We start from the raw sequence: 17,851 nt of genomic DNA, 5'->3' as shown, positions 1-17,851 counted from the left end.
TGGAAATTCTGTAAATTGGATTAAAGGAAATTTTAAATAAAAGAAGTACAAGGTTTTTCTGAAAACCCTTCAAACTCTTCTTTTTTTTTTTTTTTTTTTGGTTAGATGTGATTTTTGACAAATTCATTATTAGATTTTATTTTTTTATTATATCTTCCATGCTAACAAAATCTTAAGAAGATAAAAAATTTATAACTATGTCATTAATCATATATTTAAATTTCAAGTTTTTATAATAATAATAAATTTCAAAGTTTTATAGTAATAATAAATTATGCATAAAAACAATTATAGATCAAATACTAATTAATATTTGATTTAAATAAAATTTAATATGTATGTTAAGAATATAAATAAATGGTTAAAATTTCAAAATAATTTGTCCTATTAGTTCAGCCGGAGTTCGAAGGGTTTAAAGGGCAGGGTTCTCAATGATTTTTGTGCTTTCGTCCCAAAACTAAAAGCCCAAAACGGAACCAAAGTCCAGCCTATCTGATACTGATAGTCTTCTTCAAAAGCTTCATTCTTCGGCTTACACTACAGCAAATGGCGACGATGCTGAGGAGCACCAGCACCAGCACCACCTGGGGGAACATGGGTTTCACCACGTTGCTTGGTCGGAGGTTGAGTCACTTCATGGCCCTCCCTCCGACGTTGGATGCTCACAACCAATCCACCGTGAGCTGACATTTCCACCGTCCGTTTTGCCCGAGTCCAATCAAAACCCAGATAGCAACAACAACATAGGATTCGGATTTGGATTTGAGTTCCCAAGTTTTTCTATGGAGCTTATGGCTGTCCCCGAGAGGAAGGTGCCTTCTCACTTCTCACTTCATTTTCTTTTTCTTTTTCATTTCAATGAGTAATATATCAATCTGGGTTTCGTGGATTGAATTTATGTTATTGTTGAGTATGGTTGTGTTTGGGATTTTGGGTTTTAGAATTGAAGTTTAAGGGTTCTGGGTATTGCTAGTATTGTGCTAATATCGCTTATTGCAAATATCTTGAGGGTTTAAAAAAAAAAAAAAAAAAAAAATCTTTGGAGGGTGGATTACTTTTTGTGTTCTGAATTATTAGTCTATGAATTGTTATTACTGGGTATAGTTGCGAGAAGCTTTTGTGGACAAGGGTATAGTTTCTTTTCCATAACTTTGGTCAGGAGGTTCATTTTCCTGTTGGCTGTGCCATCCACTTCTTAGTGTTTTAAGAGCCACAATTTTGTTATGTAGTGCTGTTGTATGACTTTACAGTTCACACTTCTTTGTGTCCTAACAGCAATAATTGTATTATGTAGTGCTGCTATATGACTTCAGTATGTTCAAAAATGTTGGCTCGCAATAGATAATCATATCTAGTGACTGTTTGGGCAAGTATTGGTGTTTGAAAACTTTTAAGTTCCCCCCTCCCTGAAGAAAACAAAATAAAGTAACAATGGTGGAATAGAGAGAGCAGAGAGAATTTAGAGAAAAACTGTGTGTTTGCATATCTGCAACACTAACTAAAATAATACATTGTGAATAGCTCTTTATATATAGAGCCCAAAATAGCTTAGCCTCTAATCTAACAAACTAACAATAATTCCGTAAAGATTGGGATTAGTTACACTATATAGACACGTGATTAATGTGCATTAACAATAGAGAGAAATATCTGATAACAGAAAATATCTGTGGAGCCATAAGATCTGTTGGACATTAACACTGAAGACTGATGCTTCTGAGCGCGGTTCTGAATAGAAGGCAAACAGCTTAAAATGATGTCGTCCAGTGTCAACTTAAAAGGATCCTTCAGTAGAACAAAACGTCACTGTTTATATTAAGTAAAGAGATGCCATTTTGTACTACTAACTTGAGTTGAAATATAGCCGTTAAAATAGCCATTATCTTCTGTCTTATATTCTTCTATCACTCCCCCCATGGCGAGTTTTTAGGCAAGCCTTGGTTTTTAAAGACTTAAGTTCCTGTTTTTAGACTGTTTAATGTTTGCTAAATAAAAGCTTGTGGCAATATTTTTGGGTGACATCTGATTGTTAGGGAGTTTTGATTTTCTGTCTTGTGGTTGAGCATTGTAATTGACTCTCAGTAACTCCCCCCCCCTCTCCTTTTTCTTTCCCATTATGTGAATGATTTATTTTCTACAATGATGCAAGGTGTCCAATATATTGGTAGAACCAATACATAACTTTTGGCTTAGACATCAGACTGACTGATAATATTTTGAGCAACACGCTTCTCACCAATCTACTGTTATTGGCAGAGGGTACAAATAGAATGTAATTCAAATGTTATCTTCTGCCCTTTAGTCTTGATAAAATAAGTATGCATGAGCTACGATTCTTTCTATTAGTTTCAAATATTGTGCACATCCATGAACATATCTTACTTGACATCAATGAGGTACTGGTAAGTATCAAAAAGATTGTATGTTTACTAGTAAGAAAGTGGTATGGTATGTACAATTATAATTAGGAACATATGTAGTTTATAATTATGGAGTGGCTTTATCATTTCTCTCTACACACACACACACATATTAGGGATTATCACAGTTTTCTTGGAAGCAATGATCTCTCTCTTGATATGTTTTTCTCTTTTAATGATCATCTCATTCTAGCTTGCCTGTTGGACATGTCATTTTATTCTTCATCTGCTTCAGTCATAAAGGTTGGTTGGGTTTTTGACTTTGTGCTAGCCTAGGGTAAATTTTTTTTTTTTGTGGGGGTGGGGGGTGGTTGGGTAAACAGTGCCTTTTTTTGTATGAAATTGATTTTAAAAGAATGTCTACCATGCAGGTTTCTCCCCATAAGAGAGATATAAGAAATGGGCCAAAGGCTTTAAAACCTACGTCTGTGATTATACGGTGCATGTAAGTATTTTTTTCATTACTCTTCTTCTGATAAATTTATTTTGCCAATACTGATATCAGCATATGTTTCATGTTTTTTATGGATTCATATATACCACTCACACTCACTCTCTCTCTCTCACACACACACACACACAAAACATATTTACTTTTGAATTCATGATGAACTTTGTATAATTGGCTTGCCTTTTCAGAATTCAGACATGTAAATGAATCTTCATATGACAAAATTCTGTGGATAAAGTTCTGTTTTTCTGTAACTAAGAAACATTCTTGGTTTCTCTGTTCCATTTTTTAGCACCATTTGGTTCACTGTCTTCAAACATGAGAAGTCTTGAGCAGATAAATTATTTTTTTCACCCAGATTAAGTTCTTTATCAGCAGTTAGTGAGGTGACAAAGCATTTGATTAATTGATTAGGGTGGTTCATTGCTGCATTTTAGAATAAATAGGCAGGGCTTGAGGGGTTTACACTTGTGATGGCCACATAAAAATTTAATATATACTTAGATTGACAAATTAAAGAGTCAATTATGTTTGCTTTGTTGTATATCTAAGACTTTACTATTTTCTGTCACAGGAGATGTGGTCGGGTCAAGCTGCCACACTTCTACTGTTGCAGCGGAAAGAGGGAAGTTGTCGGTGAGCAAAACGAGTCATCCAGATAATCAAATTCTCAGATACGACGTATCAAACCTTGGTGGACTCCTAGAATTTTAAATTTTCAGTTTCAACAAGTTTCATGAAGTAGTTGGAATTTATATTGCATCTTTCTTGTAGGAATGCAGGTTATGTTAACCTTGTTCTGTTTCGCATCAATACACATTTCTACTAAATTTTTATTGTTGTTAAAACCTCATCCATTGAGGCTGGGATTGTGGATGATTAGATTGGTTAACTAAGGTCTCTGCAAACCGGAGTAGTTTTATGAGCAGAATTCAAGATTTTAAATTTTCAGTATGGAAGTTTTGTAATTATCATAAAAATTTTCTGATTTTTTTGGTTCTGTTCAATACACTAATAATCTTGATCAGGCAGTTGTTGCAAAAGATCATTTAAAAATTGGTGAAGGCTGCATTTCTTAATGGTCATCGATAACATTTACTTACCAACAGATACTTACAAACCCCAGTATAAGTATAACCTAAACATTCACATCACTTTCCCCTTACAATAATCTGTGACTTGGTTAAGAGAACAAGTTCAAAGCATAGAGGTCTGGTATTGGGATAATTATTTATAATGTGGGTGAGATTGATGTCAAGTTAGGATTCAAATAGGTAGGAATGGAGCGTGTGAGATGTTAAACCTTTTTTTTTTTTTGGTGTGTTTTTTATTAACTTTCATCAGTTCATGTCCTCCATTATGGCTAAATTTTCGTACAAGGTTGAAGTTACTGGTAGCACATGTCAGATGGCACAAATACACACCCGGCCTATGCCCACTTGAGCCTTTTCCTGGGTTCACGTATGAGGTTTCATTGTTGTTGCTAAATGGGCAAGCCATGGAATGTAATGCTCGAACCTCAATCTGACATTGATTTGGAAGTGATTAAACACACAGCAGGCATAGTCTCCTGAAGGGTTGGAGGAGTTCATGGTTGTGAACTTGTGATGGCTGCTAACTTTGTGAGTTGTGTAATCAACTTGGACATTTGAAACAGAGCTTGTTTTCAAAGTACTTATGTAAACTCATATGAGGTAAAGGAATAATGTAGAGAGCAGACTAGATGGTGGTGCTCTAATTTTCCCTGACTGTGCGACTATCCTTGTAACTGGGAGTTTGAGAATCGATGATATGGGATGGTCGCCTTTTTTTGGTTGAAGAAACTGAGGGCAGGCTTCTTTAGGTGGAGCCGTGGAGGATACAGGAAGAGGAACTGGTGGCCTATTGTGTGGAAATTAGAGAGGCATTAGTAATGGCAAAGTGGAGTTAGTGCCATGATTCTAGAACCAGCTTATTTTAGAATTTAGATCCACATCCACCCCCAAAATCCACAACATCAAATCCATTAAAATAGTGTCATTTTGAAAAGTGAAAAATACTAAATTAAGGGCTTCATTTAGTTCGGGAGAAGAGAAAAGTGTGTTTGGTTGAAGAGGGAAAGGGAAAGTGAAAATGATGGGGCCTAAGAGTTTTCTTTTCTCACCCACCATTTGGGTGAAATAGTTCTATCCAATTTAGAGAGAAAATGGGAGGGAGGGGGTGAGTTTGTTTGATGAAAAATTACCCATCTGTCCTTACCCCCTATTCAATGTTGTTGTTGTTGTATTTTTTTTTTTTTTTTTCCCACCCTATATTACATACGGTTTTTTCCCCCTTATATAATATTAAATATTTTTGTCTTCATAGTAGAGGTATAGAAGTAAATTTATACAATCCACATTTTTTATTCTCTCATTTTTCTTCTCATTTCCTATATTTGTCAACGACTTTAAAATGAGTTAGAAAATTATTTCTTGATTTTCCTTATTTAGTTTCATGTGAGATAGAGCTGTTTTCTATATTTAGCTTATAGTTTTCCTTTAACCAATTTTTTTTTTTTTTGATATTACTAAATACAAGAAAATGTAAAAAATTATTTTCACGTAAAGTTTTCTATTAAAACAAATGGATTTCACAACGTTTTTTAACACCTGAGGTAATGGAAGTACAATAAAGTAATGTTCTTAGTGAAAGTGATGATGCACTACTAATCATAATATGTCACCTATTGTTAAAAAAATTGTGCCGGTAGTATTGTTGTTTAACTATTACATTCTTGAAACTGGTAGCTTGCAAGTTGCAACACTAGCCTAAAAAACTGTTCCCCCAAAAGCTAATTCCTGTGCAATTACATTAACTTGTGAAATGCAATTCACATACAAAAGTATGTCTTTGTATTTAACATTTTTAAAATATCTTTGAATTGTGTTGACATAAAAGAATGATTTCTATTTAAATGGGGATAGTTTTAAAAAGTTGATAGAATTTTATTAGTCTTTTATTTTAGTCAGAAAAAAATACCCCTAATTGGAGTTTAAATCTTTTGTCTCACTCTTCCTTCTCCACTCTATGGTCCATAAATAAAAAAGTGCCACATGGCCGAGTTGGAAGGCACATATGAATTTTTTCAAAAAAGAAAATAGAGGCTGCTCACGTGGATTTGTTGAGACAATATTCTGTCTTTGCCTAGCTTCTTTTCATGTGATCAATAGCAAGCTGTTGTTATCAAATATATCTGATAATTAAAGCAAAAGATGAAGTTATTATGGTTTTCATTAAACCATTGAAAGTGATTTCATCACTTTCGGTAATGAAGTAATAATTTTTTGGGAGAGGAAAACTTGAAAGTTGAAACCTCATTCTGAAGCCTTTGGTAACATGCTGCAAGTATCTTTATAAAAGCAATTTAATTAGACCCGGCTTCTAGTTATAAGGGCGACCACAGATTAGTTTACCAACAATCGGCTTGGATGGAAGGAATTTGAGTTCAAGAGAAATGGAATTTTTTTTGTGTGTGTGTGTGTGTGTGTGTGTGTGTGTGTGTGTGTGTGTGTGTGTGTGTGTGTGTGTGTGTGTGTGTGTGTGTGTGTGTGTGTGTGTGTGTGTGTGGATAATTCAATAGTTGAAAGAAGGAAGAAGGGGATTTGATCCAGATGTGCCAATTAGTTGAGCTATGAGAAGAACTAATATATGGAACTAAAATCGTGTTTTTAAGATATGATTTCTATATAACATGAATAGGATTGTATTTTTGCCTTAAAAGTGGATGTTTAATGTACATACTCATATCGTATGCAAACTGAAATATTGTTACTAAGACACGATTTCAGTATAAAATTAATACTACCTTAAAGATATCCAAACCTTAAGTGTTTGGATGATATCCAAACTAATATGTAGAATTGAAATAGTGTTTCTAAGACATGATTTCGGTATAATATATATACTATTGAATTTTTGCTTTAGAGAAATCCAAATCTTAGTTTTACATGTTTGATATCCAAACTTATATGTAGAATTGAAATTATGTTTTTAAGACATGATTTTTGTATAACATGAATTATATGAATCTTGCTTTAGAGATATACAAACCTTAAAGTTTGGATGACTGATATCCAAACTGACATGTAGATTTGAAATCGTGACACGATTTCTATATAACAATAAGATTGTATATTTTCCTTAAAGGTGGATGTTTGATATCCAAACTCATATGTGAACTAAATAGTGTTTCTAAGACATCATTTTAGTATAAAATGAATAATGTTGAGTTTTTGCTTTAAAGATGTCTAAACCTTAAAACTTTGGATTTTTGATATCCAAACTAATACGTAAAACTAAAATCGTGTTTTAAAAACATGATTTCTTTATAATAGGAGTAAGATTGTATAATTTTTTTTAGAGGTGGATGTCTAACATCCAAACTCATATGTGAACTAAAATTGAGTTTCCAAGACACGATTTCATAATAAAATGTATACTATTTGATATTTTTTTTCTTAGAGATATCTAAACTTTAAATGCTTGGATATTTAATATCCAAATTGATATGTATAATTGAAATAGTGTGTTGAAAATGGAGGAATTAGAATTTATATTCCTTTCCATTATCTTCTGTATAATAGTTTATAAGCCCTTGTAAAATAAAAGTGAAACATTGATTGTCTCTATTTGAGGGGTAAAATATTAAAGATATAATCATATATAAAATTACATATTCATTTTCTTTTCAATTTTTTTAATGAATTTTTAAATTTACTAAAGAAAAATTTATTTCTATTCCATTATTATGTTCTGTTATTAATTTCCAAACATTTTGCAAATGCTTTTGCTATTTGTTAATGCAGTGCTTTGTGGTTTTCAAGGCAAATGGTGTTGCCAAATGAGTCTTGACTGGTAAAGTAATTGTAACGTAGGTTTTGAATTTTCAAAGCCATAATTTTTGCGTTTAGATGGATATCTTCCTACACTATGGATATTGGTTTAGGAACTATTTTTAGAAACATTTTATTGAAAGAATGATAAAACAATAAATATTGTTGACAGCTTTTTATATTTTCCATGAAAATAGTGTCAAAACTTTCCTATTATAGTTTATTAACAATTGTCCTAAGGGTATCTATTAACATGACCCATAATGTAATTGTAAACAACATTACCAAAGATATTTGTAAAGGCAGCAATTTAAAGTTCCTAAGTTAAAAACAGTTGCTGTAAAAGTCACACTTCACTTATTAATGGTACAAGGAACAATGAGATGGCACCTAGAGTACCTTGGCATGCACGGCAACTTACAAAAGGCAGAGATTCTAAGGAAAAATAACGCAAAGAAAAGCTACAAGCTCTTGTTTTCTTTATTCTCTTTCGTATTCATATATATTGCTCATCAGTCATCACAATTCACAAGACACAGCTCTTGACTCTGAAACCATGGCTTTCCTTAAACTTAGCCTCCTCCTACTCTTTATGCTTGTTCTTCATGGTGTGCGCTGCAAACCAATGTATCACAATAATGGTACACACTCTATTTCTCTTGTGTGTGTGTGCACACACATGTGAATAAGTGAGTTTTACTCCAAAGTAGGAGATATCATCCATGGATTTTGCTTTGTGTGTATGTAAATGTGACATTGTGAATATGATTTTTTTTTTTTTTTTGATAGCGTGAATTTGATTTTTTGGAGTTTAATTGTTTAAAAATATTATATTGAATTGTTACTGCCCACATAGTATTATCATCAACTTTTGCGTTCCAGATGTGCTACCTGAGTGTTTTTGTACGGGTCCCATGTATAATTGTAAAACTTTGAATGCATGTGTCCCATTCTCAGTTTCTCACCTGTTATGAACTAGGCCTTGTAGTTACTGTTGTGTGTTCCTAATGGTAGGTGTCTTGTAATAACTGTTGTTTGATCTTAATTGTATGTCATTACCATTGTAAATCTGTGTTTTTAGGCATGTTAATTGTGACTTGGAAGACTTGAAGCACAAAATTGAAAATTTAATTTGATTTTCAGTTTCAGTTGTATGAGAAACAAAATTTTGGAACATCCATTTGCTCAATTCGAATCAGTGGACCGTATATAAAGAATTAGATACAATTCTTATATAATTTGATTAAGTTACTAAACCAATTATCTGTGAACTTAATCTAAAAACCATCAGGCAGCCACCTTTTGTAAAATCGTGAAGGTGCTATAATAAAGTGAATTGGACACTGCTTAAAGCATTTTGATGTAGAATAGTGTAGCCTGCAGAAGAAAAATGGAACAATTTGACCATTTTTATTTGTTGATAATTTGTAGCTGGCTTTACAGAAGTACTTGGTACTTTCAGGAAAACACAGCAGAATAGTTTTTGCTTTTTCTCCTTTTCTTTTTATTCTCTTTATAGCTTTACTTTAGCATCTTATTGTAAGATAAATGGCACATTATAAAACTTGAATTCAAATCCAATAAGTTATATACTAGAGTGATTTTTTTCCCCTGTTTTGGTTAATCCCTACCCCACTCCTTGCAAAGTATAAAATTATAAATCAGCATTGGTAGATAGTTTTACAACATTGAGAAAATTACTACTAAAATAGGTCAACCTTGCTGCATTACCTTCTTATTCTTCATTTGTTTAGTGCTAACCAATGCAATTATTACATCTACAGATGAAGAAGACGATCTCTTCGAAGGACTCAATGGTTACAGGTCATCATCAAATCTCCCCAACTTCACAGAGAACAGCAATGCAGCTTGCCTTGCTGAAAAAATTGCAGACAAATTAGATGCCCTATCTTGTGAAAATGCCTTCGACTTCAGCTCTGCTCCAGGCAACAAGCCTAATTTCACTGACTTTGACAAGCTCCTGGATAAGTGTGACATAAATAGCAACAACACACTTGATGGGGTCATACTGCCTGTTTGTGTGCCCAAATTAGACCCAACTGCAGTCCTTTCTAATTATACAAATTCTCAATATGCAAAATATCTTAATGATTCCAGCTACACTGGGGCCGGGATTGGCTCTGAGGAAAACTGGATGGTGGTCGTTTTGAGCACTAACACATCAACCGGAAGCTTTTCCGGTGCAGCTTCTTTGATTGCTAATATAAGTATGAGTAACTACCTGGTGGCTTTGTTCTTTGGATTGCTTGTAATTTCAGGGAGCTGAAATGCTCCAGGTGCTTGCCATTTATACAAAATTTCCTCTTTTTTTCAGTGTGTTTGATGTGTAAAGTTGTGAACTTGGCAGAGAGTGTTTCTCTATATGTAACATATTATGATTGTGATTGTGCATATTTCTTATGGCAAGTTCATTCTTGCTTAATATGTAAGATCTGCATAACAAACTTTATGGAGTACATGAAGAATGAATGGAGTTCCATAACTATGCTTTATTAAACTAACAGGGTATTATTAGTGGGTAAAGGGCCTTGTTTAAGCATATTTTTAGCATGACCTTGTTTATTTAAGGCACTGAAACATGATGCATGAAGACAATGTTGACTAAAGGTGTAAAAAATAACAAATCACAATGAGATAACTAGTTCCCACATAGAAGACAATGTTGGTAATGGAATCTCGGTAATGAAGGGACATAAAGTACTACCAGACCCTGGTTTTAACAAAGAAGTAGAAGCCTCTCTACTTGAAGAATCATCCATGGTGCATGAAGATCTATGGTTTGATGAAGTCAAAAAGGTTGATACTCCAATTCCACATGTTGGGTTTGTGATTCTAGAAGAGTTTCATAAGGTGGAATACAAGGTTTATCTATTATCAATGCTCCCAAAGACAATTCCTCAACTGCAGCAAGTGTCATGTACTGGATGTTTCATCCTTCAAAGCTTTTTCTTCAACCAGTGGAGTATAATGCAGGAGCAAAACAAAATTTATTTTAGAATTTATATTTTCAGATTTTGTATTTATTTCATGGGAAGTTGGATAATTGTAAACTTTAATTCAAATAGAGATTAGATTTGAGATTAGATAGGGATTAGTATTCTGAGTTCAGTTAGGATAGTTTTTGTTAGTTGTTATCTTTTACCTCTTTCTTTCCTAGAAGCTCTAAGTCTATATAAGAGCCTGGTTTATTTATATTTGATAGGAGACAATGGATTGATTAATGATATTCTGATTGGAGATTGTCCAATAGTTGGGTGTTGATTCCTAACACCTTAGGTGCTAATGCCTAAGTTTTGCTTTGTGCTGATTCCAAGCAACCCCTAAGTTAGGGTTTATCTTTACTTTTCTTGTTAATTTTATTTGTCCTGCATAAATGGTGCTGAATGTGGTGGTGGAACCACAAGAACTTCACTCATAGAAACAAATTAGTGTTACCCTTCCTGTAGCAAATGAGGAGCTGACCAACTTGAAGCTTAATTAAGGTAGGTTTAGCAAGCAGAGAACCATTTCGTGGAGCATAAGAGCATCATCAATTGATATCACATCAATTTTTACTTACTAAACTTCCTTTAGAAAAATATGTAGATTTTGTAACAATAAAAAAAAAAAATGAAATGTAAACTTCTAACTACATACACATGCCATTGACATAAATCCAATAAACCCCTTGTCCCCCCTCCTCGCATGCCTGGGGGATGGGGAGTGGGGGGAAGAAAAAGGATTTTACACATCTCCTTAGCAGAATAATTATTTCCCAGGATTGTTTTTCAATGTGCATGCACTTTCCAAGAAGGCACCTCCAAGCGGCAAGTCAGATAGATGATGAGTTAAATTGACATCACCAACATTCAGTATTCACATAGATGATTGGAGGCATCTTTAAGCAGTATCAGCTTCCATTTTCTCCAATAATTATGGTGAGATTGGCCACATGAGTTTGAAGCAGCATACAAGCATCACCATCCAAATGTTAAAACCAATCAACATGTTGGGTTGAAGTTTTGGGTTGCTTCTTCAGCTTTTGGTACCAATTGTTCTCAAGCTTGGCTCTAACTATAAGAGAATAAAGCAATTCTGCCTTGGGGCGTGCTTAAGATACTAAGATATCAAATAAACGAGAAATAGAATCATAGTTAGAAGCTATAAGATATATCCCAAAATTGTAAGATAGTAGATGTATCAGTGATATGTGATCACATCAAGGTTATTCACAACACAAACCAGTGCATGTTTATCCTGGTCTTTTGGCTGTAATAGATATGGAGCATGAGAATGCAGGTTATATACTAATCAAGCTTAGTCAAGAACATGCTAGCTCCATTTCTTTCACAAGTGTGGCTACAGTGAAGTGATTCTATACAGTTCATTTGTATCAATTTTGCACCTACAATAGTCAACAGTGATTTCCAGGAAGGTAAGAGATATGACTATCTACCTGTCTAGTAGCTCCTCTAAGATAATTCTCTGTGAAAGTGTAATGTAATGGATACAACTTTTTGGACACTAACCTACTGAACTTGGTAGTCTTCACCATGACCTAATCATATGCACAGATGTTTTAAAACTAAAATTTAATTAATATCATTGGATCAAATTCATGTTAATAGTTGTTATAATACTATTGGAACTACCAAACTGGAAACCTTTATAAATATATATATATATATATGAATAAAAAGCCAAATTGGCAACTTGTGCCTTTTTTCAAATGAGAAGGCATGTGGGGCCCTTTTTACAAATGAATATGGACACCTTGCAGATGATTCGAAAATTACATAGATATATGATTGAGAGAGGAAAAAAAAAGATATCACAATTTGATTGGAAAAATAATTTAAATGATAACCGTCAAATGGAAAGAGAAAAATAAAATAAATCTAGGAATCAGCACTTGGATTGGTTTGGAACAATAGAAGAAATGCTAAGTTACATACGTAACAAACCTTTAAAGGTTATATCCAGAAATTTCACCATTGTAGAATTGCTTACAAATTTTCCCCCTCTCAGGTTATAGAAAATATTTCCCGTCATATGCTTTCCATAATAACGGATGCTATCACTGACCTCAGGAAATGTATATTGCACTCAAGATCTAGCAGGGATCAACAAATGTTGAATCTGAAGAGTGAAGATGTTCTACTAAAGAAATGTTTCCCTCCGGTTCCCATTGTTACTTGGATATTCAAAGAATACTCAACAACCTAGGCAATTATTTTCAATAGCAATAGCAAATAGTAAAGCATCAATATCTAAATAATCTGATTACAACGTACAAGCATAGAATAATTCTCCTGAGGGAACAAAAACACCATTGAATATTGACATTTTAAATACTAAAGAATTGCATGACCAAGAATAAATGTTATAAAGAACCACATGAAAAAAGGTAGAGATCTACACTACAATTTTCACAAGCATGCATATCTGAAGGTTAAGAGGGTACTACTACTACTATTACCACTAGTCTACTACTACTAATAATAATTGTACTGAAAGATTAACTAACTTGTATGACAAGATAAAGTTCTGAAAATCATTAACATGATAGTTAATCATATATCTACTGTTATGGAAGGAAGTTATGCATTTGGAACACAACTAAACTCAATTATTGATACAGACACCTCATCTGATATGCTCAATTTTCCTATCCTCGTAATAAAACAAAGGTCAAGTACCTTAAAAATAGATTTATTTTGCTTTGATATGTTCTATAAACATATAGCTCCACTCAACTAGCAGGACACCATATGGACAGGTTAAAATAGGACGAAAATACATTCTTAAAAGTAAAAAACACAACAAGATCCGTGAAATTTCTTCTCCTTTATCATGGGTGGGAATTGTGGGATACATAGGAATCATGTGATTTTCCCTTTGAAAACCTTTTTTTAATCAGTAAATAATTCATTAAAGGGCATGGGCAGACAACCCATGTACATGGGAAGTACACCAGAGATAATTTGGCTATATTTGAAGAATCCTCTATGTATTTTGTGTTTATATTTTGTTCTTCAAGGCTAAACTTAGTTAACACTGTTTCAGTCTTTTGTCTCCCTTATGCTTTTTTGATAGGTAGTCTTTTGTCTCCCTTATGCGCACCAAATGAACATAAAATTCCTGACCAATAAGTGCATTGGTCAATTTTTTTTTTTTTTTACCAAGATACCCTTACACTCAGTTCTTATAATTCCTCTTTTTCTCTCAAATGCAGAACTGCCATGTATGAGCAGCAAAAACTACATAAGAATTATTCTCCACTGTATATCAAACTGACACTGTTTACACAAAAAATTGTTTTAAACACCCATAAGCATTTACCTGTCTCATTTTGATTGTTTGCTAGGTTGTTACAGAAAAATTTCTAATAATGTTCATATCAATATGCATCTAGCATCCTTTTTCTTTTTAATTCTTTTTTTTTTTTTTTTTATGGGTTGGGGGGAGGGAGGGGGTGAGGGAGAATCAAATTCAAGATTGAAAAGTAGAAAGACTTATAGTTTGATAAATTCCAACTCAATTTAAAATGTCAAAATCATATAACAATTTCCATAATTAATTTTTTATTTTATTTTATCGGTAAGTTACTCACACACCCAAGGGGATTTGAACCCTCAACCTCACCCACGAAGGTTTATGGTTGTTGAAGTTTATATCATTGTCGGAGGTGCCATTTGGCCCAAAGGCCATTGGCAATTTCAAGAAAAATTAAATTTATCAGATCATCTCTTTGATAAAATCGGACCCAAAAACAGTAACCAACTACCCAACAAGAAAATAGTTAATACATAAGGTTTACTGGAAAAACGCATAGTCAAGTTAAATTTATAGGAACGCAAAGAAAGGAAAATCTTACAATTTCTTAAAATTTTGGCATGAAAACTATTTCAAGTAGCATAAAATCTTAAAAATCATATTTCTGTGTCAATGAATTGCATCCCAGCTTTCTCTGTCAATTGTAAAAAACAAGAATTTGTAACTTTTTTTTGGATAAGTAAGAATGTGTAACTCTCTCCCAGAATCGGCAATATCCATAATTGCCAAGTTTTGCAGCCTAAAGAAAGGATCAAGTACAACTTTGCTCCCCACCAAGTTAGCCAAAACACTGTCAATTAAATCACCATAGCTGAAAAATACAACTTCCATTTTCTTTTTCTGTCCGAAAAGTACACCCAACAGCAATAACATAACTATGAGTGTATACCATAGACAGAACACTTGCCAACCTCTATCAGTGAACAAAGATTTCTACAAGCATGACCAACAAGGGAATAAATAATGGATGTTATCAAACAAAAACTTCACAAATACAATTACCAGAGGTCCAGAATTTTAGAGGTCCTATGTAATTGACATTCTTTAAAGCAGGAAATGTTTGACTAACATTTTGCAAACTAAGCCCTGAACTTATCAATCAAGATTTGGAGTAGTCTCAATGTCCAACAAGGTTTTAAAAGATTATCTAGGAGTGCATTTAATTATGCTAGATGACTCAACCAGCCAAGTTATTAACAATTCCTTCTCCCAAATCACCATGTTCTTAACATCAACATTTACAAAGTAAATGGTGTACCTTTAGTTAAGATACTAGACCAATGTTCTTACCGAGGTTATGCATAAAATTTATGTTGAGAAAAGATAAAAGAAAAGAACCTCACCATCTATAATAAGAGGAAGGGAACTTGTTGATCGTGCATAATTGAGCTTTCAGGAAAATAACAGTAGCAGTAATAATAATCATAACTAAAACTAATGATATAAAATATGTTGATAAACACGTAATTATGTAATAACCTGAAATGCTGTTGAATTTATGCGCTTTCCGACCTTTGTGACTTCAACCTTCACATCACATGGGTGGTGGTGGAATTCAGCTTCCATGGTGATGGCGCTAAAGAAGTGCATGCGATCTGAAGGTTGAAGTCGCAGCTGGAACACCAATAAGTGTATTCCCCATGATCTCTTTTGCAGAGCCCACATTCGCTTTTCTCTTTCTCAAGATAATCTCAGGCTTCATGAAAGAGAATAAGAGGGTGTAATGGGTGCAAGGGATGGTGCTACCCAAGGGGTAGTTCAGCACATGATTTATGATGAGTGTACTTCGGGCATCTACCTCTTGTAAACTAGTAGCTAGGACCATAAACTGGTTCTTGGCACCCACAAGAAGTATCTCCACCTTTGTAGTCTTGACGGAAGACAAAATGTTGAAGATGCTGTTGCTCCATCTTCTTCTATGACATGCAAATTTATTGTTTATAAAAAAGAAAAAGGGCATAATACATGCAAAGGGCTTGGTGAATCCAAATACAAATTAGAGAGAGCACGTGAGAATTGGTGAGTTTAGAGTTGAATAGCAATTTAGTTTTTTATGGCTCTGAATTAGAATAAAACATAAAATTCCTGACCTATAAGTCCATCCATGTTCACGTCTAATCTCTAAACATGCCTTCAGCAGTTTACCCGGTGCATTGGTCAATTTGTTTTTACCAAGACACCCTTACATTTGTTCTCATAGTTCCTGCTTTTCTCTCAAATGCAGAACTACCATGCATGAGCAACATAAACTACATAAGAATTATTCTTAAATGTGTGACCAATTTTCAACCAAAAAATTCTCTATTGTATAACTAATCTTTCAATGAATTATCTCACTGACACTATTTACACAAAAAATTGTTTCAAACAACCATAAGCAGTTACCTGTCTCCTTTTGGCTATCTGCTAGGTTGTGATAGAAAAATTCTAATAATGTTCATATCAATATGCATCTAGCAATTTGAAACTTAAATTTGAGATTGAAAAGTAGAAAGGTTAAGGAACTGCCAGCTTCAAGACAAGCTTGATAAATTCCAACTCAATTTGAAATGTCAAAATCAGATAACAATACTTTGGGTTTGAAAAAATCAGATAACAATTTCCATATTTAAAAAAAAAAAAATATATATATATATATATATATATATATATTATCTATTACTATCCCTTTTTTTTCTTGGTAAGTTAGTCACACACCCAAACCTCACCCACTACCCATACTTATATGGGTGCTGAAGGTGCCATTTGGCCCAAAGGCCATTAGCAATTTCAAGAAAAATTAAATTCATCAGATCATTTTTTGGTTAAAATCATACCCAAAAACAGTGACCAACTACCCAACAAGAAAATAGTTAATACTTAATACACAAGGTTGGCAAGAAAAGGCAAAGGCAAAGGCGTAGTCAAGTTAAATTTATAAGGAATACAATGAAAGGAAAATCTTACAATTTCTTAAAAATTTGGCATGAAAATTATTTCAATTACCATAAAATCTTAAAAACCATATTTCGTGTCAATGAATTGCATTCCAACTCTTAAAAGTTGTAAGAAACAAGAATGCGTACTCTTGCCCAGAATCAGCAATATCTATTATTGCCTAGTTTTGCAGCCTAAAAAAAGGATCAGGAACAACTTTGTTCTCCACCAATGTTGCCAAAACACTATCAATTTAATCACCACTAGCCCTGGCTGAATGAAAAATACAACTTCCTTTTTCTTTTTCTGCCCCAAAAGTACCCCAACAGCTGTAACATAACCATGAGTGTATACTATATACACGACACTTCCCAACCTCTATTATTAAACAAAAACTTTTACAAGTATGATCAACAAGGGCATAAATAATGGATTTTATTTTTACAAAAACTTCAGAAGTATGATAATTAGAGGCCCAAAATTTTAGAAGTCCTATGTGACTGACATTCTTCAAAGCAGGAAAGGTCCGATTAACCTTTTGCAAACTAAGCCTTGAACTTATCGAACAAGATTTGAAGTAGTCTCTATGCCCAACAAGGTTTTAGAAGATTAGCTAGGAGTACATTCAATTGTACTAGATAACTCAACCAGCCAAGTTATAAACAATTACTGCTCCCAAATCACCATGATATTAACATCAACATTTACAAAGTACATGGTGTACCTTCAGTTAAGATACTAGACCAATATTCTTAGAGAGATGATGTATAAAATTTATGTTGAGAAAAGATAAGAAAAGAACCTCACCATTTATGATAAGACAAAGGGCACTTGTTAATCATGCATAATCGAGCATTTTCGTGGAAATAACAGCG

The 17,851-nt window shown here is 33.5% G+C and overlaps 3 protein-coding genes across 7 annotated transcripts in view; 2 read left to right on the top strand and 1 right to left on the bottom strand.

The window, feature by feature from the left end:
• The first annotated feature begins 403 nt into the window (after positions 1-403).
• Positions 404-3,822, top strand: LOC126717070 (uncharacterized). The gene is made up of 3 exons (XM_050418286.1): positions 404-812; positions 2,792-2,865; positions 3,446-3,822. Exons 1-3 carry the CDS (start codon positions 783-785, stop codon positions 3,531-3,533), a joined length of 192 nt encoding a protein of 63 aa, XP_050274243.1. The 5' UTR covers positions 404-782; the 3' UTR covers positions 3,534-3,822.
• A 4,389-nt stretch (positions 3,823-8,211) lies between these two features.
• Positions 8,212-10,227, top strand: LOC126717069 (uncharacterized GPI-anchored protein At5g19250-like). The gene is made up of 2 exons (XM_050418285.1): positions 8,212-8,365; positions 9,509-10,227. Exons 1-2 carry the CDS (start codon positions 8,281-8,283, stop codon positions 10,009-10,011), a joined length of 588 nt encoding a protein of 195 aa, XP_050274242.1. The 5' UTR covers positions 8,212-8,280; the 3' UTR covers positions 10,012-10,227.
• Positions 10,228-11,568: 1,341 nt separating this feature from the next.
• Positions 11,569-17,851, bottom strand: part of LOC126717066 (uncharacterized) — an 86,246-nt gene continuing 79,963 nt past the window's right edge. For 4 of the 5 annotated variants that reach the window (XM_050418268.1, XM_050418277.1, XM_050418276.1 and 1 more), the window contains one exon: positions 11,569-12,129. The gene's annotated coding sequence lies outside the window, so the exon portion shown is untranslated. Of the gene's footprint in view, positions 12,181-17,851 lie in introns of all 5 variants that reach the window. The other variant, XM_050418269.1, reaches the window with a different exon arrangement.

The sequence above is a fragment of the Quercus robur genome, chromosome 3, assembly GCF_932294415.1.
Source record: "Quercus robur chromosome 3, dhQueRobu3.1, whole genome shotgun sequence".
NCBI classification, from domain to species: domain Eukaryota; kingdom Viridiplantae; phylum Streptophyta; class Magnoliopsida; order Fagales; family Fagaceae; genus Quercus; species Quercus robur.
The sequence above is the reverse complement of the archived record's forward strand: the minus strand, read 5'-3'. Positions and strand labels throughout refer to the sequence as shown.

Coding starts and splice junctions, on each gene's coding strand:
- LOC126717070 (XM_050418286.1), top strand. CDS start 783: ATGGAGCTTATGGCTGTCCCCGAGAGGAAG. Junction 813..2,791: donor TGGCTGTCCCCGAGAGGAAG/GTGCCTTCTCAC, acceptor TCTACCATGCAG/GTTTCTCCCCATAAGAGAGA. Junction 2,866..3,445: donor TCTGTGATTATACGGTGCAT/GTAAGTATTTTT, acceptor TTTCTGTCACAG/GAGATGTGGTCGGGTCAAGC.
- LOC126717069 (XM_050418285.1), top strand. CDS start 8,281: ATGGCTTTCCTTAAACTTAGCCTCCTCCTACTCTTTATGCTTGTTCTT. Junction 8,366..9,508: donor ACCAATGTATCACAATAATG/GTACACACTCTA, acceptor TTACATCTACAG/ATGAAGAAGACGATCTCTTC.